Source organism: Felis catus, chromosome B1 (assembly GCF_018350175.1).
Source record: "Felis catus isolate Fca126 chromosome B1, F.catus_Fca126_mat1.0, whole genome shotgun sequence".
Classification (NCBI taxonomy): Eukaryota; Metazoa; Chordata; class Mammalia; order Carnivora; family Felidae; genus Felis; species Felis catus.
The window spans coordinates 70,251,379-70,278,809 of NC_058371.1; the positions used below are offsets into that span (position 1 = coordinate 70,251,379).

Genomic DNA, 27,431 nt, shown 5'->3' on the forward strand with positions numbered 1-27,431 from the left:
TATCCAAAATCTATAAAGAACTTACCACACTCAACACCTGAAAAACAAACAATCCAGTGAAGAAATGGGCAGAAGACATAAACAGATACTTTTCCAAAGAAGACAACTCAAATGGCTAACTGAACATGGCTAACATGAAAAGATGCTCATCATCACTCCTCATCAGGGAAATACAAATCAAAACCACACTGAGATACCACCTCACACTGGTCAGAGTGGCTAAAATTAAGAACTCAGGAAACGACAGATGCTGGCGAGGATGTGGAGAAATGGGAACCCTCTTGCACTGTTGGTGGAAATGCAAACTGGTGCAGCCCCTCTGGAAAAGTGTGGAGGTTCCTTAAAAAATTAAAAATAGAACGACCCAGCAATAGCACTACTAGGAATTTATCCAAAGGATATAGGAGTGCTGATTCATAGGGGCACATGTACCCCAATGTTTATAGCAGTGCTTTCAACAATAGCCAAATTATGGAAAGAGCCCAAATGTCCATCATCTGATGAACGGATAAAGAAGATGTGAGATATATATATATATATATATATATATATATATATATATATATATACACACACACACACACACACAATGGAATACTACTTGGAAATGAGAAAGAATGAAATCCTGCCACTTGCAACAATGTGGATGGAACTGGAGGGTATTATGGTAAGTGAAATAAGTCAGTCAGAGAAAGACAGATATCATATGTTTTCACTTATATGTGGAACTTGAGAAACTTTTTTAAAATATAATTTGTTGTCAAATTGGCTTACATACAACATCCACTACTCATCCCAAGTGCCCTCCTCAATGCCCATCACCCATTTTCCCCTCTCCCCCACCCCCACATCCACCCTCAGTTTGTTCTCTGTATTTAAGAGTCTCTTGTGTTTGCCTCCCTCCCTCTCTAATTGTAACTATATTTCCCCTCTTCCCTTCCCCCATGGTCTTCTGTTAAGTTTCTCAAGATCCACATATGAGTGAAAACATATAATATCTGTCCTCTGACTGACTTATTTCACTCAGCATAATACCTTCCAGTTTCATCCAGATTGCTGCAAATGGCATGATTTCGTTCTTTCTCTTTGCCAATTGCATACATTCCATTGTGTGTGTGTGTGTGTGTGTATCACATCTTCTTTATCCATTCATCAGTTGATGGACATTTAGGCTCTTTCCATAATTTGGCTATTGTTGAAAGCACTTCTGTAAACATTAACAGAATACCATGGGGGAACAGAAGTGGAAAAAATAGTTTCAAACAGAGAGGGAGGCAAATCATAAGAGACTCCTAAATACAGAGAACAAACTGAGGGTCCATGGGAGGACGGTGGAGAGGGGAAAATGGGTGATGGGCATTGAGGAGGCACTAGCTGGGATGAGCACTAGGTGTTGTTATGTAAGTGATGAATCACGGGAATCCACCCCCAAAACCAAGAGCACAGTGCATACACTGTATGTTAGCTAACTTGACAATAAATTATATTAAAAAATAAATAACTAAAATAAAATAAAAAGACAAAATCAGTCAATCAATTAAACCTACAATATAAGGAACTAAACATATCAAACCTCTAGGATGTTGTGTGGCAAAATAATAGTAGGAGTAGGGGACACCGACGTGTTAGCAGTGGTTTTGGTCAGTTAAAATGTTCAAGAAGCAGAATTAATTCTACTAAGTCACCAGGGTACTATATAATGCACAGTGCTAATTACAAAACTGAAAAAGATGATGCTATTTTCAGACAGGCCTAATAACTCTCTTAGGACAGCAATTAAAAAAGTTTGGGTCTGTGCTTTCAGTCGTTTCCTGAGTAAAATGAGATTCTGGTGGGAAAGTCATTATTTAAAGTGTCACAAAAATGTCAGGCACGTATTATTGTTGAATTCCTTAACATCAGCAGAACATTACGGACACAAAAATTGAACGAAGGTTCAAATTGTCGACGTGACAAGATAGAATGGGTAGTTGTAATCTGGCAAGTTGTTGAAGACACTGAAAATACCGAAAACCTATCTAAAAATAGAGGTATTTATAAATTATTTTTGAGATAGTGGCAAATCATCTTCATTATCTGCCTCTTCCGGAACGTTTTTTATGGAAAGCAAAATGCTCACTTGAATTGTCCCATGTAAATCGAGAAGCTTCATGTCTGATGACTACAGTCATTCTACATTTCACCAATAAAGTAACACTACTTTTCTGCCAGGGCTGAATAAGGGACATAACAAATGCCAGAGCAGAAATTTTAACCAAATTTCATAGCAACGATAAGTACTTTTTTTCCTTTCTTAGTGATTTGTTATTTTCAGAATTTATATTTTTCATTTCATTAGTCTTCATTTCAATAAATATCTATGTGTCTACTGTGTGCAAACTAGTGTATGAGATTTGGGGCCAGTAAGATACAAAAGATACAGACTGCCTTTCAGAGTCTTGTTTTTAACCCACAAATACCTCTCAACTGGATTTATATTCCTATATAATAGAAGAATCATCATGAGTCTTGCAATAATCATTTCTTTTGCAAATAAGAAGATCTGAAAGAATTGCCAACTGTAACAAGTCCATTGATTTCCCTCCATCTTTATGCTATGACCACATTTCAGAATTCCCTGGATTGTTTGTGATATCTTCCTAAAAGCTTACTGGACCATCACATACACAGGCTATAACCTGTTGTCACCCAGGTAGTGTAGTCAGTAATCTTCTTGTATCAAAACATGATATTCATTCTCCTCTGGTTGTTCCCTATTGCTCTCTGAATAGGATAAAAAATTCCTTCGTAAATCTACAGGGCACACAAAATCTAGATCATACATATTTCTCTTTTATTTTTTAAGTTTATTTATTTATTTTGATAAAGAGAGAAAGTATGAGTGGGGGAGGGGCAGAGAGCGGGAGAGAAAGAGAGAGAGAGAGAAAGAGAGAGAGAGAGAGAGAGAGAGAATTCCAAGAAGGCTCTGCACTGTCAGCACAGACCCTAATACAGGGCTTGAACCCACGAACTGTGAGACCATGACATGAGCTGAAGTAGGACGCTCAACCGACTGAGCCACTCAGGCACCCCTGGCTAACACATATTTCTAAAGAAGTATTTGTCTGAATTCCCTCAAAACACCTCTGTCCAGACTCTGGCCTTATGGAAATATTTACATTTTCTGTGCCCTGGAACCTTACATATCCTATTTCTCTATGGGGAGCCACTGTCCTTTCTCTCTTAATCCCTACCATCCTTTCAAGTGTTGAATTCACTACTGCTTCCTCAAAAAAGCCTTTTCTTACTTCAGACCTTGGAGTAGACCAGCTTATTATGGGTACTACTACAGTATCTTTGATTTCCTCTAAAGCCTTTGTTAAATAGCAGCTATGTGCCAGGCCTCATTCTAGGAGCTTGGAATATATCAGTAAACAAACAACAAAGAAATCCCTGCCCCCGTGGCACTTACTTTCAAGTTGGAGTAGACAGACAATGAACAATGTAATGAATATATTAATTATGAAAGCAGTATACTAGAAGGTAATCATGACAAAAACTAGAGCAGGGAAAGCTAGCAATGGACATACCCTGATGGATGGAGAGACTGCAATTTTACTTATTTATTTCTTAAATGTTTATTTATTTATTTTTGAGAGAGAGAGGGAGATGAGCAGGGGAGCGGCAGAGAGAGAGAGAATCCCAAGCAGTTTCCATGCTCAACAGGGAGCCTGATTTGGTGCTCTATCTTATGACTGTGAGATCATGACCTGAGCTGAAATTAAGAGTATGATGCTTAACTGACTGAGCCACCCAGGTGCCCCAAGACTGCAATCTTAAAGAGAAAGCCTGCCACTTCCTTCCTTGAGAAGATAGCATTTGAGCAAAGATCTGAAGAGTGACGTAGGCTTAGCCATGCAGATATTTAGGGGAGAACAGTCCAGAAGAGGAAATAGCCAGCACAAAGACCCTAAGTGCCTTCCGTGCTTAAGAAACACCAAAAAGGCTAATGTAGCTGAGGCTGCATGAGCAAGGGGGAGAATGCCAAGAGATGAGTCACTTGTGACTGGGAGACAGAGTATTTAGGGCCTCAAAGAGATAACTTTGGCTTTTACCCCATGTGAAACAGAGGGCTATTGGAGGGCTTAAAGCAGCACAGTCATAATGTTAATTTGTGTTTTAAAAGGACCACAAACATGAAAGATAAGGGCAAATGTGGAATCAGGGAAACCAGTCTAGGAGACCATTGCAATAATCCTCGCAGAGAGACGATGGTGATTGATTTAGGGTGGTTACAGAAGAGGGGTTAAGAAGTACAGCAGAGCCTATAGGATTTCCTGAACGATTGGATGTGGACTGCAGGGAAAAGAGAGGAGTCAAGGCCATTTCCAAGTTCTTGGTCAAGTAACAACTGAAAACATGGAGTTGTCATCACATGAGGTAGAAAGATTGTTGAAGGAAGTTTGCAGGTGCTGAAGAGGGAGCAGCAGTGGGAAATCAAAAGTTTAGTTTAGAATATATTGACTTTGGGATGTCATTAACACAATTTCCATCCTTGCTAAAAGGCAATTGCTAGTTTCTAGTCTGAAGACTATAAATCCCCAAAGACTAGAACTTTGTCATTTCTCTGACACCTAGAACAGTGCCAGTCTGCAGAGTAACAACTCAATAAATAAGTATTGAGTGGATAAACGAATTGATAAATGAATAAATGAATGAATGAGTGTTGCCTGAAATTAGTGAATTGGTGAGCCAGATTTAAAATCTCAGTGCCATGACTCTAGAGTTATTTTTTGTACAGAATATAAGAAAGAAGAACTTTAACATTTGTAATTTATATTTCATAGTTATTGACATGTGTTGATATTGAAACATTCATATTTTACTTTTATTCATCAAATAAGAATGATTTTAATTAAGAAACTACGGAAGTTTCATTAACTTTTGGAGAAGACTAAGACTTTAAAACAATGATTTACTTAATACTCTTATAATTTGCAATATTATTTCCAAAGCCTAGCCATAGTGAGAATTTTATGTAATGAATTGCATTTTTGCAGGTTTTTATGCCTATAATTTAAATTTTTATTGTAGTAATAATAAAATGTGATTTAAATGATCAGGCAATGTACCTGGTACAATGACCCAAAGACAACATGAAAATAATCTCATGGGGAAATATTTTTACTCTCCTTCCTTAAACAGATCATATATTGAAAATATGCTACTTGTTTGTATTAGAAAATGCTATATCATGCCCTATATGGCCTTTCTTCCTTTCTTCTGCCCATGGAAGCAGAAAAAATCTTGAAAGCCCTGTTTTCTAATCCCTACCTTTTACGTCTGTTGACAGTTGAAGAGGCTTATCTCTTGACAACTCCCACAGTATGTCCCTCTCCCACCCAATCCAAATATCTTAAATTCCTACAGTGGAAAAACAAACAAACAAAGAAACAAACAAGTACAGTTTCCTGACTCAGTCGTGCCCTTGGGTCACTTCTGAGTCTGTGTACAGGCTCCTTCACACAGGCACACCCTTTTCTCCAGGCACATCCCTGCTCAGATGCCCCATCTTCGGAGAGCCCTCCTTCACATCCCTTCCCCCATATTGTCCTAATCGTATGCAGGGAGATGGCGTATTTTATATGCATCATCCTTTATCGTATTTGCTTATTGACATGTTAGTCTCCTCCATTAGATTACAGATTATCAAAGAGCTTTTTTTTTTTTTTCTTTAATTCAGTCCCTGGTGCTTTAGTAAATGAGCAATATGTCTGTGTTGAGATGAACTCCTAGCCAAAGCCATTTGGTTGCACAGACTAATTGTTATCAAGCTTCAAAGGCTGTAAAAAATGTGTCTCCTATGGAAGCCTTTGTTTCCAAAGCTGTGCTGTCTTTGTAAATGGTGTTGAATCTTTAACTGGGGTCAAACACTGAATCAGAACCTACATTTTTTTAAACTTATAACCCTATGTATGCTGTTTGCACACCGAAGGGCCATCACGATCTCTCTGAAACTTGGCAGAAGCAGCTGAAAGAAAGGCACTACAGGGGGAAATGCTACAGCAGGAAGGGAGCAAGCTTCCAACAGAGCAAAATCTGGAGCTAGAATCTGGCAAGATTGTTAACAGAATGCATTGCCAAAGATGTCTCATACCCCAAGTTTGCCTTGTATTTTGATGCATGACCCATGAACTTCCATAATGATACAACTTCCTTGGGACAATAATCATCTCATTTTGCTCTCATCCTTCTCACAATAGGCAGCAGTGGAGGAACATGATGACTACCAGAGTATTCAAAAGGAGCATGTTAGTTCTATTTGGGGATGAATGCCACATGCAATGTTCATCTGACAGCTAAAAAGGCACCATCTTGGAATGGGTAGAAACCTGCAATTCCACAGAACAAGGGTCAGCAGTCAGACTTCTACTGAGCACAGGTGTAGATGTACCCTGACATCAACGAAAAGACTAGGTGTCCATTTTCCTTCTCATCAGCCTTGCTACATGACGGCACTCCCACAAGCCCACAATATTGTTATAAGCAGTGTGAATGTGGAGTATGAGTCAAAGTCACTAAACAAGAAGCCGCACAGTTTTGAGAAAAAAAAATGAACTCTGGGTTATTCTTTAACATTCTATGAGATGCTGTCTGGAATTTAACTTAAAATTAACAGGATCCATTTATATACCCCAAAGTAGAGAACTTCAATCCTTACGTAGGACCAGTCTCACAGCCAGACCCAAATTTAAAGCCAAACATCCATATCTGTTTTTTTTTTCCATTATGTGCAGAAAACAACAAGAAAACCTCTCTCTGATGTATAAACATAACTGTGAGAGCAAATGAAATAATACTGTCCCTGACTGGTCGATACACAATCTGCTTAATAATATACAAACAAGCAAACAAAATCATTATGCCTTTGAAATACTTTGCATTATGTTCTGAAGCTCTTAATTTCCAAAAATCTAGTTGCATAAAGAATGTGATCATCTCATTCCACTTACTCTTTCTTTGATCCACTCTTGTCTCTGCTCTCAATAAGGTGACCAAAAAAGAAAAACAACAACAACAACAACAAACAAACCTTCCTATCAACAGCAGAGACATTTAATATTTGGAGGTAAATATATGTATGCAGGTGGACACATAATAAAATACACTGAATAAACAAGTAAAGTCTCCATGGGAAGAATAAAAGATGAATCTGGGTAGTGCTCCCAACAGAACAGTGCACTGCATTTAGAATTCAAAGATTCTCTGTTTGGTTGCATGAAGCATTGCATTTTTTATAAGTACTAGAACAAACAGATTTTTATCTTCCTAGAGTGTTGCAGAGAACAGGCTACTTGCTAGCAGTTAGATATAGACAGACACAGATACAGATACAGATACAGATATATAAATACATAGACACAGAGGTAGATGTACATATTGGTAGGTAGATACATACCTTAATTGTAGTCGTGTGTGCTCCAGGGTATTCTTTTTCTTCCAGCGTTGACCATCTTTCTATAAATTTAGATACCAGGGAATCATCATAGTCCACTATCTGAAATCCAGAGACGTTTGCACCTCCAAACTGAATTTTTAATAGGTCTCCATCAGTAAAGCCCTAGACATAGAACACATGTCAGGCTTTCCATTAGGAATCAGAGAGAACATTTACAAAATAACCTATACATTGAGGTTTTACAGATGTCAAAGAGCACACGAGATCAAAAGCTTATAGGAAATGTTTCATGCATCTATCAGCCAGTACTCGGCACCAATACCTACTATCATCTTGTAATCACAGTAGGTCCTTAATCAATGAATGTTTATTGGTTGTACTCACATAAAAGTTCTCCATTTTATTGAGAAATCTTCCATGGATAAGGACGGGTTTTATTTATTGATTCTACAACAGAGCACTACCGCATGGTTACAGATACTTAATAACGTAAAGCTAGTTCTCTGGGAGCTACACCATTGTGAGCAAGTTATTCTTATTAAAATTGTTCATTCTCTCAGGTGATAAAACACCTTTAAAATAAGAATGGAGGGTACTAAATGACTAGTCATTATTTGAGAACAGTCAAACAATTTCATATTAAGTATGGAACTTAATTTTTTATAAAATGTATTAAATTTTAAAAATCAATCTCTTGCATTATTAGAATGAATTCAGTCATTACTAAAACTATTATTATGTGGTACTTCCATTGATTTCAAATTTTGTGCTGTCATAAATTCTATCTCAATTTGAGAGTATTCTCTCAAAGATGAAATCACAAGATGAAATCACAATTTTAAATCACAATTAACTTTTTCACCTCATACATTTACTCCTTATTATTGTGCATAAGGATTGAAATTATCCCTGAATCCAAAATATAGGAGAATCTTGTCTTTGTTATTGATATTAAGAAAGTATATTTTAATATATTTGTGTAAAGAAGGATAATTACTTTGTTATTGGTTCATAATTTTGTTTTTTTATTTTTATCAAAATAATGCAAACAGTGAAAAAATATATATAACAAAAGTTGCTGATTCTCTGCTCTGCCCAACCCTGTTTCAATTAAGCTGCTTCAAAACAATCAATTTCAATACTTTTTGTTTTTCATATATTTATCTCCATATTTCTGCATGACACATATGCTCTCTTTTTTTTTTCTTTAATTATAATTTTTTTTTTTTTATGAGAGAGAGACAGAGACAGAGCATGAGGAGGGGCAGGAGGAGAGGGACCCAAATCTGAAGCAGGCTCCAGGCTCTGAGCTGTCAGCACAGAGCCCGACGCAGGGCTCAAGCCCACAAACCATGAGATCGTGACCTGAGCCAAAGTCGGAGGCTTGACCGACTGAGCCACCCAGGCGTCCCCACATATGCTTTCTTAATTTATCCATTTTAGATATTTTTTATTGAGTTTTTGCTTATGTCAGATGAGTATGCAATTCATTCACATTTACCTCCTCATCCATTTCACATTCATGCTTTTCATATTTGCAATTCTGTTATTCAGAGCAAAGCCAGATAATGTGCTGAGGCTGCATTTTCCTTCATGAAAGGTATTTCATTCTCACATTAATAATTGCTTCAGTTTTTCACTACTACAGTTTTCACTACTTACTATAGTTTTCTATATACCTATCTTTAGTTTTTTCCAGTTGCTCCATGGGAACTTTTCATGTTTATATGAGTAAATCTTTCCTTTTCTAAATAACATATTCAAACATATCAAGTAATCTGCTTCTCTTTTTTTTTTTTTCTGAATATTTAATTTACAGGAGAACTTCTTAAATGCTGTGATCTGAACTGGCTCCTCTTTCCGTCTTCTCTGCAACAATACCCTGGAGTGTCCCTTCACCATGTTTCTGACTAGTTCCGAATCTGGCTGCCTTGATTACTATTTTTTCATGTTTTATTCCCTTCTTTCAGAGCCCCCAATAGTTTCCTGAGACACACTGGAGGTAAGTTTTGTGAGACACTGAATGTCTCAAAATATCTTTATTTTGCTCTGACACTTGATTAGTATTTTGTCTAAGTACAGAATTTTAAGTTCAAACTTTCATAATCTGAGGACATTGTTCCTCTGACTTCTACTGTTTCTATTGAAAAATGCAATGTCATTATTCCTAATTATTTTTTGTAATAAATACAAAATTTTGACCTCCTTTGTACCCCTCTATGCCTCCACCTCCCACCTGTCCAAAATCTTTAAGATCTATCTTTCCCTGAAATGTCATGATGACATCTTCTTTGAAATATGAAAGGAAGTCTCTTTTCTTTCATTGCTTTCTGTACTCAAGGGGCACATTTGTGTCATCCAGTACTGGGAATGTTTCTGAATGTTCTTTGACAATTTCTTACCCCCGTTTTCACTACTGTGTCTTTCCAGAATGCCTATTATTATCACATTGCAACTTTTAGAGTAAATGTCTAGGTCCCTTTACAGGTTCCCCTGCATTTCATACGGTATTGTCATTTTGTTACATAATCGTAAAGACTTTTCTTAAGCTTATCTTCAAAGTCACATAATTTTACTTGTTACTTTAGGGAAAAAAAAGTTAGCTTCCCATAGCTCTTTCTTATTCTCTGAGGTTTGTTTTTTTCTTTTTCATAATGCACTCTTTCTCTTCTTTTTGGATAAAATGTATTTTATTTCTCTGCAGATATCCATTATAACTTTAAACATTTGTCTTGTGTTATCTGCCTGCCCTGTTTTTACTTTATTTATTTATTTATTTATTTATTTATTTATTTATTTATTCATTCGTTTATTTGTTTGTTTTATATTATATCCTTCATGGCCCAGACTTTTCACAAATGCCTAATTCTACTCGGCTATTTAAGAGTAAGACACTAAAAAAACTTTATTGGAATTTCCATGTGCATGGGGGAGGCTCCCTGATGAATGTGCTTCACACTGTAAGGCAGATAGTCTGGGAGGGATGGGTTGGTTGCAGCACTTTTTGTCCATATCTATGGATTGAGGAAATGAAAAGTAGATCCCTTTACGCCCACTTCTTGGTCACATTATGCACAAATCATCCTCTTAAGTGCTGTATCAAGAACTTAATCACAACCTATGTTTGGGAGCTTAATCAAGCATTTACCAATTCCTGAGGAAATTAATCAACAGTGGTATCTAAAGGGTTTTACTATCTTTTGTAACCACCACCTTTAACTCTCAACACACACTGGATAGGAAAAAGGGGACATTTCCAATCAAGATTTTGGAAGACCAAAGCGCTTCCACTCTGAATGGCATTCTTCAATTTGAAATGTCAGTGGAATTTTCAAATGTCTTCTAGTTCTCAGAAACCACAGCTTTTCTCAGATTCTTTGAATTTACTGATTCATTAGAAGTTCCATATGGTGAAGATACCAAGTATTCAGAAAAGGAGGAACACAATTTGAATTCAGATAAAGTGTTAGGCACTTTTCTCCCTAGAAGCATGACAGCAGCATGAACTTGTTTTTTGATTTTTTTTTTTAATCTTTTTACTTTGGTCATTCGTACATTTCTTTCCTTTTTCATAGAATCAGATATCAACTCTCAAATTGATGAGCCACCTTCTGTCATTATTTCTCAATGTTCCAATATAATCTTCTCCATCTGGACATTTTTAAAGATCACGGCTTTCAATGTGGCTCTGTGTTGTTCATCAAATGGCACAATTCACACAGGGGACTAACTGTCCAGGCTGTTCCCTGCACAGAATGTAGTTCTGAAAAGAGTGAATACAGAGTTTTATCTATTTTAACCCTCGCTGCTCAGGTGGGAAGTCATTTAGGATCTGTAATAACATATTAATGGGTAAGTTCTGATGAATTTTATTGTAGTTAGCCATTTCATGGGCAAACAGAATTTTTGCCTGAACAACCAACTTCTAGCAGTAGCATGTAAGTTTGAGATTTAATATTTTAAATCACTAAAATAAAAATATTTTAAATATTTTAAAAATATTTAAAATTTAATATTTTAAATACTGTTTTAGTGAAAACAGTATTTATCAGTTGTGAGGTGTTTGGGTTTTTTTTCTTTTCCGTGATTACCAACAATAATGTCTTCTGGTATAATAATCTGATATTCCAGACACCATGAAATAAATCTACACTTACGTAGATATGAAAACTTTCCCAAGCCCTATTATGCTTTTTAGAATAAGCTCTTATTTTTTCCCTCCTTTTCCCACTATCTTTCAGAGGTTGGGGAAGGTGGTATTCTCATCAAGGAAGATCATACCTCTTTAAAGAACATAAACCTTTGCAGTGATAAAGGCATAAGACCATTTTACTGCTGATCTAAAAACTATTTTGAAAAAAAAAATGTCTAATGATAATTCTAAAGGGCTCTGATTATATTTAAGAGAGAGATACAATTAACCACTTGGATATTCAGTATAATCATAATCTGACAGAAATCCCAATGAAAAAGTCATCAGCTATAGGAATTCAATTTCATTGTGTTGCTTACATAGTAAGTAGATAATCAGAAATAAATAATATATAATATATTAATATTCTTGACATTTCCAGCTTTAATTTTTCACTGAGATATTCTCGCAAATGGGCATTTATTTCAAATATTATATATACTAAAAACTTTAAAGGAATGAACGAAAGGAAAAATGTAAAAACACCATGACAATGAAAACCAAGAGGAAGTTTGAATAATTAAGCTTTATGTATTTTTGAAACTTTTCCATAACTAAATATGCTTTTTAAGGCAACTTATAAACTTGTCAAATATCGTTCTCTAATTTCTTACATAATTTATAATAGGAGATTGATTAGAAAATGTAAAATAGGAAATAAAGCCAAAACATAACAAATTCAGAAAAATATCATTTCTAATTGATTAATAGAATCACAATATGTTTTTAAAAATACCACTGATAAATGCTGATCATTCACAACTATTTTATAATTAATAAACATCTCTATTAAAATAATAAATATCAATTAATTCACCTACCAGATTTGCAATGATATAATGGTAACCTTTAACATGTTTTCCAATGGTAATAACCTAACAAAGATAAAGAAACCATTATTTAATAAATGCAAATAACATAAATGTAAAATTATTGATGTTATGGCCCAAATACGAAAAACAATAGAATTTTATCTACTATGTTTTTTGATATTCTATGAGGAGTCATATTTGACAAGATATAATTATCACAACAGTGACTATTTCTCTCAGAAAAAGGTAACAATACATTTTAGTGCTTTATCATCACTTCTTTCAAGAAGTCAATAACTAAACAGACATAATTACCTCAGTTTTGTCAATAGTGAAAATAAGATCACAAGATCTTAAGAAATATAAAACTAAAAACATGTATGAATCCATAATAAGCCATAGTTTTCTTCCTACAAAAGCTATTTTTTCATTAAACCCTTAAACAGCTGAAACCAACATCTGAGATTTTATATTCACACACTGACACGCAAATTTATAGTAGTACACACATTTAAAAAATATTAATAAGTATATAAAAGAATTCTTATATGAATCTATAAAATAATATTCCCATATTAAGAATCTTGAAATGCTTATAATTTAGTTCCAATGAACATTATTATTTCCAGCTTGAGGCAGCAAAGTATCAGAGAAGCTAATATTTCTCCACAAATCTAAGTCAAAAATCAATGGTGAGATACACACATCATGGAACAAGTGGTCATTTTGGTAATGCTCACGTCAGTTTGGGATATTACCGAATCAATGTGACTTTTCACTGACCTGTACATCAACTAAAGAGAGTTGAATTTGGTAAAATGGTCATGTGGTAGTCCTAGCACTTAGGTATGAAAACGTAATTTTTATTTTTAAGAAAAGTGTCACATCAATGGAAAGCATGAAATACCTGGGCTATAGACAAGCGTTCAAATCATTAGCGTATTTGCCTAATTAAACTGTTTTGGTGGCTTCCCATTGCTTCCAGCGTTAAGAGACAAAATCCTTAATTTATGCTGAGAAGTCCAATGATCTTGCAAGCTTCTCCAGGCTTTTACCACTCTTTACACTGGAGCCTCGTCAGCCCTGTTTTTCAGTAATTTTGTGCACAAAAGGGCTTCTTTCCATCACCTCGGGGCTTTATATATTCTGTTTCCTCTGCTAGGAAAGCTCTTTCCACTATCATATCATTTGTCTTATTAATGCTACAAGCACAAGGAATCTCAACCCAATGTTACCTCCTGGGAGAAGACTTCTCTGACCTTCTCTTATCCTGGACAAAGTCAGGTACTCCAAAGCAATGCATTTAGTTAAAGAACAAGGGCAAAATCCTAGGAAGGATTCCACCAAATATCCCTTTGAGGTTAAGTGATAGCTAGTTGGAAGAGAGTTAGGGCCTGTATTATTTTTAACCCATTTTTAGGTAAACTAAATCACCTTTTTCAAGAAAATGAACCCTCTGTATTGAAGGAACAGATGTCCTTCTGGATGAAAAATATATTAATTAGCATCACTTGAATTGAGTTGATTGTGTCCCTCACATACCCTACTGACATCTGTTGATTCTGCTTACTGTTCATTCTACTTTCTGACTCATGCATGTCTTTCTTCTGGGAACAACAACAACAGAACATTGTATAAACGGTGCTACCAGTAGCCCTTACTTGAGTTAAGTGTTCCCTGGGAGAAAGCGGGGAGATACGACAATTCACTAACTCTACCCGTAAATAGGAATTAGTGCTGGTCATACTAACTCACATTTTTGCTTTACAATAATCATTAGCATTGCACTAACAATAGCAAATTTATATTGATTTCTCAATGTTTCTAATGGATCAGGTCTTTCCCATCTAACCACAACTAGAAATAAATAACTCTGAGGTTTTATTGAATGATAAAACATGCATAATCAACAAAGTGATTCTTTCTAACTTTAAGCTATTATGAAATAAAGTTTCAGCAATTCTGTTCTCCTATAAGTATTAATAGAGTGAATAAGTAAACAGTGTTTCCTTTTCTTGAAATGGACTTCAACCTCACTTTTTGCTTGGTAAACTGTTTTCCCCAAAGGCCTTCCATGATCTCCTAATCTAAATTTTTTCTGTCGTTTTTTTCATAATATCCTGTTCTCACTTGTCAGATATACCATTATTATACTTAATTAATGCATTAATTAATTAATTAATATACCATTATTATACTTAATTAATGCATTAATTTCTGTAAATATATCATAAATATTCACCTTAACAGGGTTTTGACCGTTTTGCTTAACATTACTTTCTTGGATCTACACGGTGCCTGTCTGGCAAACATTAGAAAATCAAAGAAATGTATTGAATGAGTAAATGAAGGAACCCAAGCCAGACACATGCTGCCAGTATGTGCTTGAACCCTTCATTGATCCTCCTACCACTGTTAAGATAGTTTTTCTCTTCTAGGCTCTTTGACCACATTGTTGTATAAATTGTAATACTCTAATATGACAAGTAAAATTGGTCTTCATCTCTAAACAATAAGTTCATGGGGTACAAATACCACTCTTTCTTTTTTTTTTAAGTTCGAGAGAGAAAGAGAGAGAGAGAAAGGGAGAGAGAGTGGTGGGGGAGGGACAGAGAGAGAGGGAGAGAGAGAGAATCCCATGCAGGCTCCACACTGCCAGCACAGAGCCTTATGTGGGACTTGATCCCACGGACTATGAGATCATGTTCTGAGCTGCAGTCGAATGCTTATTAGCCTACTGAGTCACCCAGGTGCCCCAAGTTACCACTCTTTCTTCCTTCTTTGAGTCTCTCATTCTAGACACAGAGGATGTCTGAAATAAATGTTTGCTGAATGATGCAATCAACCACTGTACACACTCATTTAATACATTCAAAAGTGTCTTATGAAAACACAAATAACCTGCATGTGCAAAATCTCTGTACATTTTGAACGGATATCCATATAGACATGTATTTAATCATCGTATATTTGTTTCAAAACATTACATTCTATGTATTCCCAATTTCTCTTATAGTTTCTCTCTTCTAGTTTTAGAAATAATTATTTTCAAAACGGCTTTCATCAACATTTAATATGATGAGTCATGAATACATAAATTCTTTAAACAAAAGACTAATGACTATTATTAAAATTCAGTTTTAATGAGAATCTCCTATGAAATTCAAATGAGTTGTTGAAGTTCACATTTGAACAAGAGGCCTTCGGGTTAAAAACAACCCTAACTTCATCTCCTGAGACAGGAACCAAGACTTTTCTACTGAAATGTTCACCTCTCTGGCATATAACATTTAGCCCTTTCTCATAACAAGTTAGTTTTATCCAGTTATTTAATATTTTATGTGAGATCCATTTTGTATGTCTTAGGGCCTGTGTTATTACATATCAATTAAGGCTTCATCAACATTTATGTTTTCAAAATGCTTTGTGTTATACAAATTAGTGAATCTAATTGTCTCCTCAAAGGCTGAAAGGGCCAAGAAATGCATGCTTAACTGCATGTTTTTCTTCCAATCCTATATTATCCCTAGAAGCTACTACACACACACACACACACACACACACACACCCCTACAAGTTAGGAAAAGCAGATATCCAGTGAAGCAAACCTTAACTTAGTAAATTATGATGCTGCTTCCGCTGCTTCAGCAACATCCCTGGTCACTTACCTTATCTATGTGATACAGTGGATTTTATTTTTATCAGTAGGATATTACTGTACGGCTGTCCTACCCCTCAAAAAATCTTAAATGGAATCAAGGCGGTGGGGTAATAAGCACAGATAAAACATCCTTACATACGGTAAACTTCTCAAACAGCAAACACAGACTGAATACGACTCTCCTACATATTTTAATTTCATAGATTAATAGTTTTATGGTGATATAAAATCTACCTACTAGGAGGAAAAACATGATTCCTGGAAAAACATATACACACTTTTTCTGAAGACAAACACCCATCCAGACAACAATATAGACTTAATGTTCCATACTGCACTCCAATGATTGAAGTACTCCATGTTTTGCCAAAGAATTCATGAACTACTCACTTTTCCCTTTGAACCCAGCCTCAATTTCACTTAATGTGGCTATTTCTTTATGCCTAAAAAGTTCAACAAGTAAAATTTTAATTTTCCAACTAAAAATATCAAAGTTTAAGGTAATGCTTATCATATAAAGCATAGGAGTCAGGAATTACATATCGAATACATTTAATGATTAGTATGATGTGTCAGCATTATTGAAGACCATCTGCTATTGCTAACTGAAGCCGGAGATAATTTAATTGATGATCCCTGCTGCATCCTACATAAACCATAAAGTAAAAACTGCTGTTCAAGCACCTCACACAAATACTCATTGCAAATGCTGACATCGCATGCACATTCTATATTTGGTGCCATTAGAAAACAGAGCATAGCCAACCTGGTCTACAATGTCGTTTACTTTATCCCGTTCACAGTCCAGGATGACACGCCGTTCCTTTTTTAACTCCAGATCTTGAAAAAGTGATCGGTACGTCTCATCTTTCTTGTCATTGTTAATATTTCCCACATTGATAGCGGTCACCTGCCATTTCTTCTCAGCAGCGGAGTCCAGCACTGCCTGCAGCGTTGATAAGCCTAGGAAGGCAAAGAAAAATGATGACCAATAAAGATACTTAAATAACTCAGAATTATGTTGTGAAATCGACGGCGGATATATTTTTAAGGCTGCTATTTTCGTCAACCGAGGGGATGTTGATGCCTCTAAAAAGCTACGGCTACGATCTTTATCAACATTGACTTATTTCCACTTCACATCAGAAACTCTTTTATCTACATGCTATTGTTCTGATGGAAAGAGTTTGGAGGGATAAATAGTCTCCCCTTCTTTCAGCTCTCTCAGCTGTCTTCTTTTCTGGTGTTACTAAAGAGTAATGTCTCTGATACCTTTGGTTAAAGTGAAATACAAAGACAGAGCACACATTTCTTTCTCTTACAGAATGGAAAAGACTGTTCCGTTACATATGACGTTCTATCATTTCCAATTAACATCCTTGAGGAGGTCGTAACACTTTCAGGGAGACAAATCTACATGAGTCTCTGAGCACAGGAGCAAATAACCTCGAGGAGGCTGTCATGTCTCCCAATCAGCAGTTTCTTCTCCTCAGCCTCTGTTATATCATTTTTTTTTGTTATTGTTATTGGGACTGATCCCATAGGGATTAAAATGTTCACCTATCAACCAGATGGTAGCAGTTGGTTTTCTAACACAGACTTGTTACATTTACTTAATTTCATATTTAGTAGTAATTTTGCTTATTGCATCATACGACTGAGAAAATGTTATTTTTATTTTTAATTGTTTGTACATTACCTCAATTTGTGAATTTATTGCCTAAAGTTAAATCTGCAGCTTAGCACTTGGAAAAGCAGTACATAAACTTGTCTTCCACATCACTCCAGCTCTTCACGGCCAACCTAAATGCATCATTTCTATTAATAGTTTAATGAACAACACAGAATCTGGGCTCCAAAAAGAATTCAGGGCTTATCACATCATCTTCCCGATTCCAGAAAGAACTGCATCTTTCTCAGAAGAATGCTGATTCCTTTTTACCCATAAAATGTGAGACTTACCTAATGTGCTCTATAAATTTTATTCATGTACTAAACTTTAATTAAATCCATTTACTATGGCAAAAATAAATGTATTCTAAATGTTAAAACCTATAGGGGCACCTGGGTGGCTCAGCTGGTTAAGCGTCTGACTACTTCAGCTGAGGTTATGATCTCATGATATGTGAGTTCCAGCCCCACATCAGGCTTGCTGCTGTCAGTGTGGAGCCCACTTCAGATCCTCTCTCTCTCTCTCTCTCTCTCCCTCACTCTCTCTCTCTGCCCCTCCCCCACTCATGTGCTCACTCTCTCCTTCACTTTCTCTCTCTGTTTCTCAAAAATAAATAAATAAAAATGTTTTTATAAAAATAAAAAATAAATTAAGAAAACATATTAAATGTTAAAACTATAGTACCTGGAAAACATCATTAAAACTCTCACTGCCTAAACACCAGCCAAGCGTACCTAAGATTAGCCTAGAACACCTTGTGATACAAAATGCAAGGAAGCCCTCCCAAACTATCAGCAATGTGTCAAAGGACTCAGGAGCCAATGTAATAAAGATCACTTTAAGTAAGGATGAGGCAATTTGGGTATCAATAAGAATAATAACTGCAAAAGACTTTTAAATACATAAAATATTTTAAATCCATGAATTCTTAATGATATGCAAACATCTAAACTACCAAAACTGAAACAGGAAGAAATAGAAAACTTGAACAGACTGATGACCAGCAAAGAAATTGAGTCAGTGACATTTAAATATATATCTAAATATCTGGTTGTCTTTGAGGGATACTAGGAGCTGACTTATTATTCTGAAATTGGTAAATAAAGGAAGAGAAACATGCATTTTTTTTTGCCCTTCCTATATGAACTATACTCAGGATAATAATTAATTAAGACAGGTTTTCCTTTTTGGAAAGCCTCCAGCTAATAAATGATGAAGGTATATAGATTTAGAATTATGACCATGTTGTACACATAGTGAATCAATGAATCAAGGTTACGATCATTAACTGTTGCTAACAACACACAAAAAGAGATGAACAGAAGTTACATGTCTCTAACTAGGAATATTCAAACCATCTGTGGAGTATTCCTGCCAAAAAAGTGAACGTGAGTCTTATCAAGCTTCTAGATCTACCCAGCAATCCACAAGGAATATACAGCAGAGTAATACACTAAATATCATAATGTCGGCAACCATCAAATTGAAACTCTACACTATGTTACAAATCACTTAAGAGATATATTAAACAATTGGGGGATATGGACCTCATTTTTATCTTCATTCAAATAACCTATGGGAAAAATAGATGATGATATTAATGAATTACTGTTAATCTGCCTGCATATGCCAATGATATTGTGGTTATGTTGAAAACAAGAGTATTCTTTCAAAATACAAACTGAAATATGTACAGATGAAATGACACGATGTCCGGTATTGGTTCCAAAATAATTGTGAAGGGCAAAAGGATATAGATAAAACAGGATTCCTTGTATATTGGTCATTAACATAGCCGAGTTAAGAGTGCCTGGGGTCGGGGCACCTGGGTGGCTCAGCTGGTTAAGTGTCCGACTTCAGCTTAGATCACGATCTCACAGTATGTGAATTCAGGCCCCACGTTGGGCTCTGTGCTGACAGCTCAGCGCCTGGAGCCCGTTTTGGATTCTGTCTCCCTTTCTCTCTGCTCTTCCCCTGCTCACACTCTCTCCTTCAAAACCAAAAAACATTCCAAAAAAATAAAAATAAAAAAAGAGTATTTGAGTGTCTTCTTTTATTCACTCTATTTTTTATTTAAAATATTTCATTATGAAAATTGAAAATAATTTATTTTTATTTCAAATTGGAAAATTGAGCCATAAATTGAACTTAAAGTGAATTTCAGATTTTTGGCAAAACAACAATAAGTTTCCACTGTCTAGTCTTATACCAAAAAACGTAGGATACATAAGAATTTCTGAAGGGATAATTTAAACAAAAGACCACATTCCTTGTAAAAAAAATCGATTAATGACAAAACTTCTTTAAAAACTTCATGGGTCACCCATGATTTCCATTCACCATAAATACATTAACTCTTTCCATGATATAATTCAAACCCTCTTCCTGTTTTTCATCATCAGTGAAGACAGAGCATACAGCTGGTCATCATGATCAATTCAACAGATTTCAAAGTGCTTGAAAACAGTTATTAAATCTATCCAGTCCTCTGAGTAGGAAAAAAAGATAATTCTCTAAACCTCTTCTACTATCTCAGCCCTACTTTTCCACATTTCAATCTTCACGCAACTAACTCTTCCTTGTTACCTCTTAAAAATGTTATATGCATGGATGATGTTCAATATGCTATCCATATATTATCACATAGCACTTGCAAGTGGGATTCCTTACTTCTAAGCAATAAATTATTCATTTTGTTTTTATTTAATCATGAAATTTACCACATACTGAAATTTCAAGTGCTTGATATTCTGTTCCATCTCTCAATATATAAATAACAATTTGTAAATGGGTTTCAAGTGATATATCTATACCTAACATGTATTGGCAGATCATGTCAAAGAATATGGAGATGACATATAAAATTAATAAGAATGTATTTAAAGAAATTGTTGAGTTTTCAACTCATTCATTCTATGTGTCTAAAGTAACTCACAGTTAGTGTGGATCTTCTGCTTTCAAAACTCTCAGAATTAATATTTGGTAACCTATGAAGCCTAGAAACATACATCCATTAAGAAGCTAAATAGCTCAAGTCATGCAATATAAGATTTGATTATTTTAGTATCATCATAAGACAATGAATAATATTAAGCCATCTCCTAGCGACAGCCAGAAGTAACTCATAATCCATGACATGGTCTGACTCATGATTTGAGGAGATTTTTAGATTTGTTTACTCAGTAATAGTAACTGATCTTTCAATCTCTCAACTTGACCTGTGTCTTCCCTACAACTAAGAGTTTTGCATTAATTCTGATTACTTGTAAATTAACAGATCAATTTAAAATTTAAAAATCACCGAAAATACATGTGACCACTATGGAGGTAAAATGAATCTCTTCAAACCTAACACAAATTCACGTGCTTGGTCTCTTGATACCATATTCTAATTAGGGGAAAAACTATTACTTGAGGTAATAAATGACTTTTCCCTTCCACACAAACTACCATAAAACTATCTATAAATACCTCTATCCCTTAATTAGAATATAAACTTGTATGGACAGTGGGAATTCTATATGAATATTGTTTTATTTAAAGTTATTCTACTCTAATATCTATATCATAACAGGATATTTGAATTATAGCAGAGACTGATTTCTGAATTACTCGGAACAAAGAAAACTTAAGATATACAGTTGTTTATCTACAAATAGGAAAAAAAACCAGAAAATTAATATTCCTGTTAATAAATATATTGAAAATATGTTCTAAAGCATCTCAAGAATATTATAAGGTTCTAAAATTAAGTTCTAAGTTGTATAAATTCTCAAGACTTTTGACTAAAATAAAGAATGGCTAGACTATGTTTGGTTAAATTACATAACTTCTTTTGCCTAATTGTTATGAGACTAGTTATAGTTGTATAACCTATTTGTAAGCTGACAATCTCCCTAAAACTCTACCAAAGTATTACTATCAGTGCTTCACAGTTTCATCTTGAGCTAGTGTTAATAATACTATGACAGAATTATAGAAAAGCCATCAGCCTAAAGACAGGGAAAGTTTAAGTGTTTTAGTTTGCACATTAGTGGGTAGAATTAAAAATGATTACTGCAAATAGGTATATTTCATACAGACTATTTCTTTCTTCTTAAAAACATTTTCTTTGTTCCATTTAAAATTCACTGGCCTTATTCATCTTTCAGGCACAGAAATTAATATTTATGATAACTAAATCATGGCAGCATGCCTAGGCCAGATTAGATTAACATATATTTCCCTCATTGACTTTCTCAGGAACATCTGAAAAGAAATTTATAATTTTATTCTATGCATGATTTCTTCTTGGAACTGGAATCAAAGTGCCTTCCCTTCAGGGAACAAATAGTATGGCTCAAAATCAAAATCAAGACCTAAAGATATAAAGCATTAGTTCTGGTTTTACTTACTGTGAATAGGAATGTGTTAACTTCTTACCTTATTGACACTGAACTAATAAATTAAAAAAAAAACACATTTCGATTAAAGTCTTGGTTCAAATTTAATACAAATATATCCAAAGATGAAACTATATTTAATGTATTACCACAGGTAAGCCCATTACTGTATAGTTCAAACTGCATTGAAGATCCATCTACTGACTGTCTATGAAGTAATAATATGCAGCTTTTAGGAAGAGCACTGGGTCATCAAGGATTGGCAGGCTGTTGCCTGGATAAATAGAAGACACCAGCAGTCCTAAAACATCACAAGTGCCAAATGAACATTACAGCACTCTTCTCGTGGGCAAACTTGAAATAGTCAGAGATGACCTCTACGAAGGCTAGGATGCGTCTATGTTCTTCCTCATTAATAATTGGGATGTGGACTCTTGGACATGTTGCTCAGTATTTGATGGAAGGTTGGATGCAGGAAGGGTGTAAGTGGCCGTCTTAGTTAATAGCAGTGCAATAAACAAAGCACAGAACATTTTAATTTTTTTTTTCATCCAGTTCATATTTGGGGCAGAATGTTCGACAGCTATTATCATGCTTGGGCCCTATGCTGCTTAAAAGAACATCAATTAATATATTTAGAAATTAAAATTTACCAGTATGTTTACTTAATTCTAACTCTTAGAAAAGTAAAGATTATTAAAAACTGGAAAAAAAAAAACAGGGGCATCTGGGTGGCTCAGTCGGTAAGCATCTGACTTCAGCTCAGGTCATGATCTCGAGGTTCGTGAGTTCGAGCCCTGCGTCAGGCTCTGTGCTGACAACTCAGAGCCTGGGGCCTGCTTCAGATACTGTGTCCCCCTCTCTCTCTGCTCCTCCCCCACTCACACTCTGTCTCTCTCACAAATAAGTAAACATTAAAAATTTTTTTTAATTGGAAAAAACCTGAATGCCAACAAATTGGACAACCTAAAAGAAATGGATAAATTCCTAGAAACATATAAACTACCAAAACGAAAACAGGAAGAAATAGAAAATTTGAACAGATCGATAACCAGCAAAGAAATTGAGTCAGTAATCAAAAAATTCCCAAACAACAAAAGCCCAGGAGAAGACGGCCTCACAGGTGAATTCGACCAAACATTTAAAGAAGAGTTAATACCTAATCTTCTCAAACTATTTGAAAAATAGAAAGGGAAAAAAAATTCCAAATTCATTCTATGGGGCCAGAAATACCCTGATACCAAAACCAGATAACGACACCACTAAAAAGAGAACTACAGGCCAATATTCCTGCTGAACATACAAACAAAAATTCTCAATAAAATATTAGCAAACTGAATTCAACAATGCATTAAAAAAAAACATTCACCACAACTAAGTGGGATTTATTCCTGAATTGCAAGAGTGGCTCAATATTCATAAATCAGTCAATATAATACATCACATAAATAAGAGAAAGGGTTAAGAACCATATAATCATTTCAATAGACGAGGAAAACACGCTTGACAAAGTATAACATCCATTCATGATTAAAAACTCTGAACAAAATAGGTTTAGAGGGAACATACCTCAACATAATAAAGGCCATCTATGAAAAACTCACAGCCAGCATCATCCTTAAGGGGAAGAAACTGAGAGCCTTTCCCCTAGGTCATGAACAAGACAAGGCTATCCACTCACCACTTTTATTCAACAGAGTACTGGAGTCCCAGCCACAACAATCAAACAACAAAAAGAAATAAAATGCATCCAAATTGGTAAGGAAGAATTAAAATGTTCACTATATTAACTATACTAACATAGATACTAACACGATACTAACACGATACTAACACAATACTAACACAATACTAACATAGAAAACATAAAAGATTCCACCAAAAGACTGCTAGAATTGATAAACGGATTTAGTAAAGTTGCAGGGTACAAAATCAATGTATGGAAATCTCTTTCATTTCTATACATCAATAATGAAGCAGCAGAAAGAGACATTTAAAAAACAATGCCATTTACAATTGCACCCAAAATAATAAGATATCCAGGAATAAACCTAACCAAAGAGGTGAAAAACCTATTCTCTGATAACTCTAAAATGCTGATGAAAGAAACTGAAGATGATAGAAAGAAATGGAAAGGCATCCTATGCTTATGGACTAGAAGAGCAAATATTGTTAAAATGTCTATACTACCCAAAGCAATCTACGCATTTAATTCAATCCTTATCAAAATGCCGACAGCATTTTTCACAGAACTACAACAAATAATCATAAAATCTGTAAGGAACCACAAAAGACCCTAAATTTCCAAAACAATCTTGAAAAAGAAATGCAAAGTTGGAGGCATCACAATTCTGGACTTCAAATTATATTACAAAGCTGTAGTATTCAAATTATATTACAAAGCTGTAATAATCAAAACAGTATGACAGTGTCACAAAAACAGACACATAGATCAATAGAACAGAATAGAACATCCAGAAAGGACCCACACTTATGTGGTCAATTAATCTTTCACAGAGCAGGAAAGAATATCCAATGGGGAAACGACAGTCTCTTCAACAATGGTGTTGGGAAGACTGGACGGCACTATGCAAAAAATGAAAACGGATGGCTTTCTTACACCACACACAAAAATAAATTCAAAATCGATTAAAGACCGAAATTTGAGACCTGAAACCATGAAAATCCTAGAAGAGAACACAGGCAGCAACTTCTTTGACATTGGCTGTAGCAACTTATTTCTAGATATGTCTCCTGAGGCAAGGGAAACAAAAGCAAAAATAAACTATTGGCACTACATCAAAAGCTTCTGCTTTTGCATAGGTTAATTATTTCTGCAAAGGAGATAATTAACAAAACTAAAAGACAACCTACAGAATAGAAGAAGATACCTGCAGATGACATATCTGATAAAAGGTTAGTACCCAAAATATATAAATAACTTATGAAACTCAACACTCAAAATACAAATAATCCAATTATTTGTAACATGAACACCTAAAATACAAATAATCCAATTATTTGTAGCTTGAACAGACAGTTCTCCAAAGAACACATACAGATGGCCAACAAATACATGAAAAGATTCTCACCATCACTCATCACCAGGGAAATACAAATCAAAACTACAATAAGATATTACCTCACACCTGTCAGAATGGCTAAAATCAACAACACAAGAAACAACGTACATTGGCAAGGATGTGGAGAAAAAGGAACCCTCGTGCACTGTTGATGGGAATATAAACTGGTGTAGCCACAGTGGAAAACAGAATGGAGGTTCCTCAAAAATAAAAATAAATAAATAAATAAATAAAATAGAACTACCTTATGATCCAGCAATGGCCATACTGGGTATTTACCCGAATGATACAAAAACACTAATTCAAAGGGATACATGCACCCCTACATTTATAGCCACATCGTTTATAATAGCCAAGATATGGAAGCAGCCTGAATGTCCGTTGATTGGTGAATGAGTAAAGAAGATGTGGTATGTATACACAAAGAATGAAATCTTGCCATTTGCAGCAACGTGGATGGATCTGGAGATTATAATGCTAAGCAAAACAAGTCAGAGAAACAAAAATACCGTATGATTTCACTCACACGTGGAAAACAACACAAACAAGCTTGAGGGAAAAATGTGTGTGAGAGAGAGAGAGATAGCGAGCGTGTGCGAAAGAAACACATTCCTAACTACAGAGAACAAACTGATGGTTAGCAGAGGGGAGGTGAGTGGGGAGATGGGTTAGAGGATGGGGATTAAGGAGGGTACTTACTATGATGAGCACCAGGTGTTGTATGGAAGTATTGATTCGCTACACTGTACACCTGAAACTAATATAACACTGTATGCTAACTACCTGGAATTCAAATCAGACCTTAAAAACTTAAGAGAAAAAAACCCTTTATAATCCAGGAAGTAGAGAGACTGCCACATCAAGGACAGACCAAATTATCTGAAATTGGAGCATGTAGAGCTATAATGAGAGATGAAACCATGGAATCTATTTTTAAAGCATGCATAGTATGGATAAAGGGAACAAAAATGCATTCTCATATCACATAACACTAAAGAAGAAGGCATTTCCTTGAAGTATATGAGAAATGGGTTAAGGATTGAAGGAAAGGAACCCAGTCACATGATGACTGCATGAATGAACTTTTTTAAGATGTAGTATGATGGCAAAGCTATGAAAATTAAGACAGTCTAAGAAAAAAATCAGCAAAATCCCATTTCATTGATCCAAGTAAAACACTGTAAAGGTCGAGTTTTTGCCAGTATTTTGAGTCGTACACATTAATCTCTGAAAATAGTTTCAAATCCAGTGTAATACTCTTCTATTAAAATGGGAGCAGCTATTTGATAACACCTCAAACATGTGTCCATACAGCTATTCTGTCCTTAATATTGTATTAAGGGCAGTGATATTGTAACCAATATTCTTTTCTCCATGGATGAACTTAAACTCCTATCAAGTTATGTATAGGAATATGTAAATGGTATTACCTCATCACTTCATTTTCATAACTTGATATTATGAATTTCATAACTTGATATTACCTCATCACTTCATTTTCATTGAGTATTTCCAAAGTAAGTACTAATAAAGTCATTCAAAATGTCTTGGGTTCCTTTCACAAGTATATAAACTCAGCCATCTTCACCTGATCATTTCCCAAAGCCTCAGTATCTCTCTTCAAATACTAGAGTTTCTCTTTTTCTATCCGTGGCAGCCGTTGTCTAACATGAGTTTTCTCAAAAGTTCGGTTTCACCTAGAGAGAGTCACAGTGAGGGTGAAGTATGGCCCTGAAGTAAAAATGCCACCTTCAACCTTGTCAAACAGTGAAGAGAATTCGTCTTCTGATCCTTCAATTTAGCAGATGAAAATCAGTTTCTAATATCATCTCAAACTTACAATACACAGATGCTTGGGGCGCCTGGGTGCCTCAGTTGGTTCAGCATCCAACTTCAGCTCAGGTCATGATCTCACACTGTGTGAGCTTGAGCCCCACATCGGGCTCTCTGCTGTGAGCACAGAGCCCGCTTCAGATCCTCTGTCCTGCTCTCTCTCTGCCCATTCTCTACTGGCACTCTCTCTCTCTAAAGTAAGTAAGTAAGCAAGTAAGTAATAATTAATTAATTAATTAATTAAAAAATACACAGATGCTTGACTCATTCATTTATTCATTCTATTTATTGACTGTCAGCTCTGTTCCAGTATTATCTCAAGCCCCGTGTGTACAATTACAAACTATACACCCAGTGG

At 35.2% G+C, this 27,431-nt stretch overlaps 1 protein-coding gene across 6 annotated transcripts in view; it reads right to left on the reverse strand.

The window, feature by feature from the left end:
- Positions 1 to 27,431, reverse strand: part of GRIA2 (glutamate ionotropic receptor AMPA type subunit 2) — a 160,540-nt gene that overhangs the window by 48,187 nt on the left and 84,922 nt on the right. For all 6 annotated transcript variants that reach the window (XM_011281602.4, XM_011281599.4, XM_011281598.4 and 3 more), the window contains exons 4-6: positions 16,870 to 17,066; positions 12,452 to 12,505; positions 7,439 to 7,600 (exon numbers count right to left, since the gene is read on the reverse strand). In XM_011281602.4, the coding sequence (XP_011279904.1) occupies positions 7,439 to 7,600; positions 12,452 to 12,505; positions 16,870 to 17,066 (413 nt within the window). The remainder of the gene's footprint in view (positions 1 to 7,438; positions 7,601 to 12,451; positions 12,506 to 16,869; positions 17,067 to 27,431) is intronic.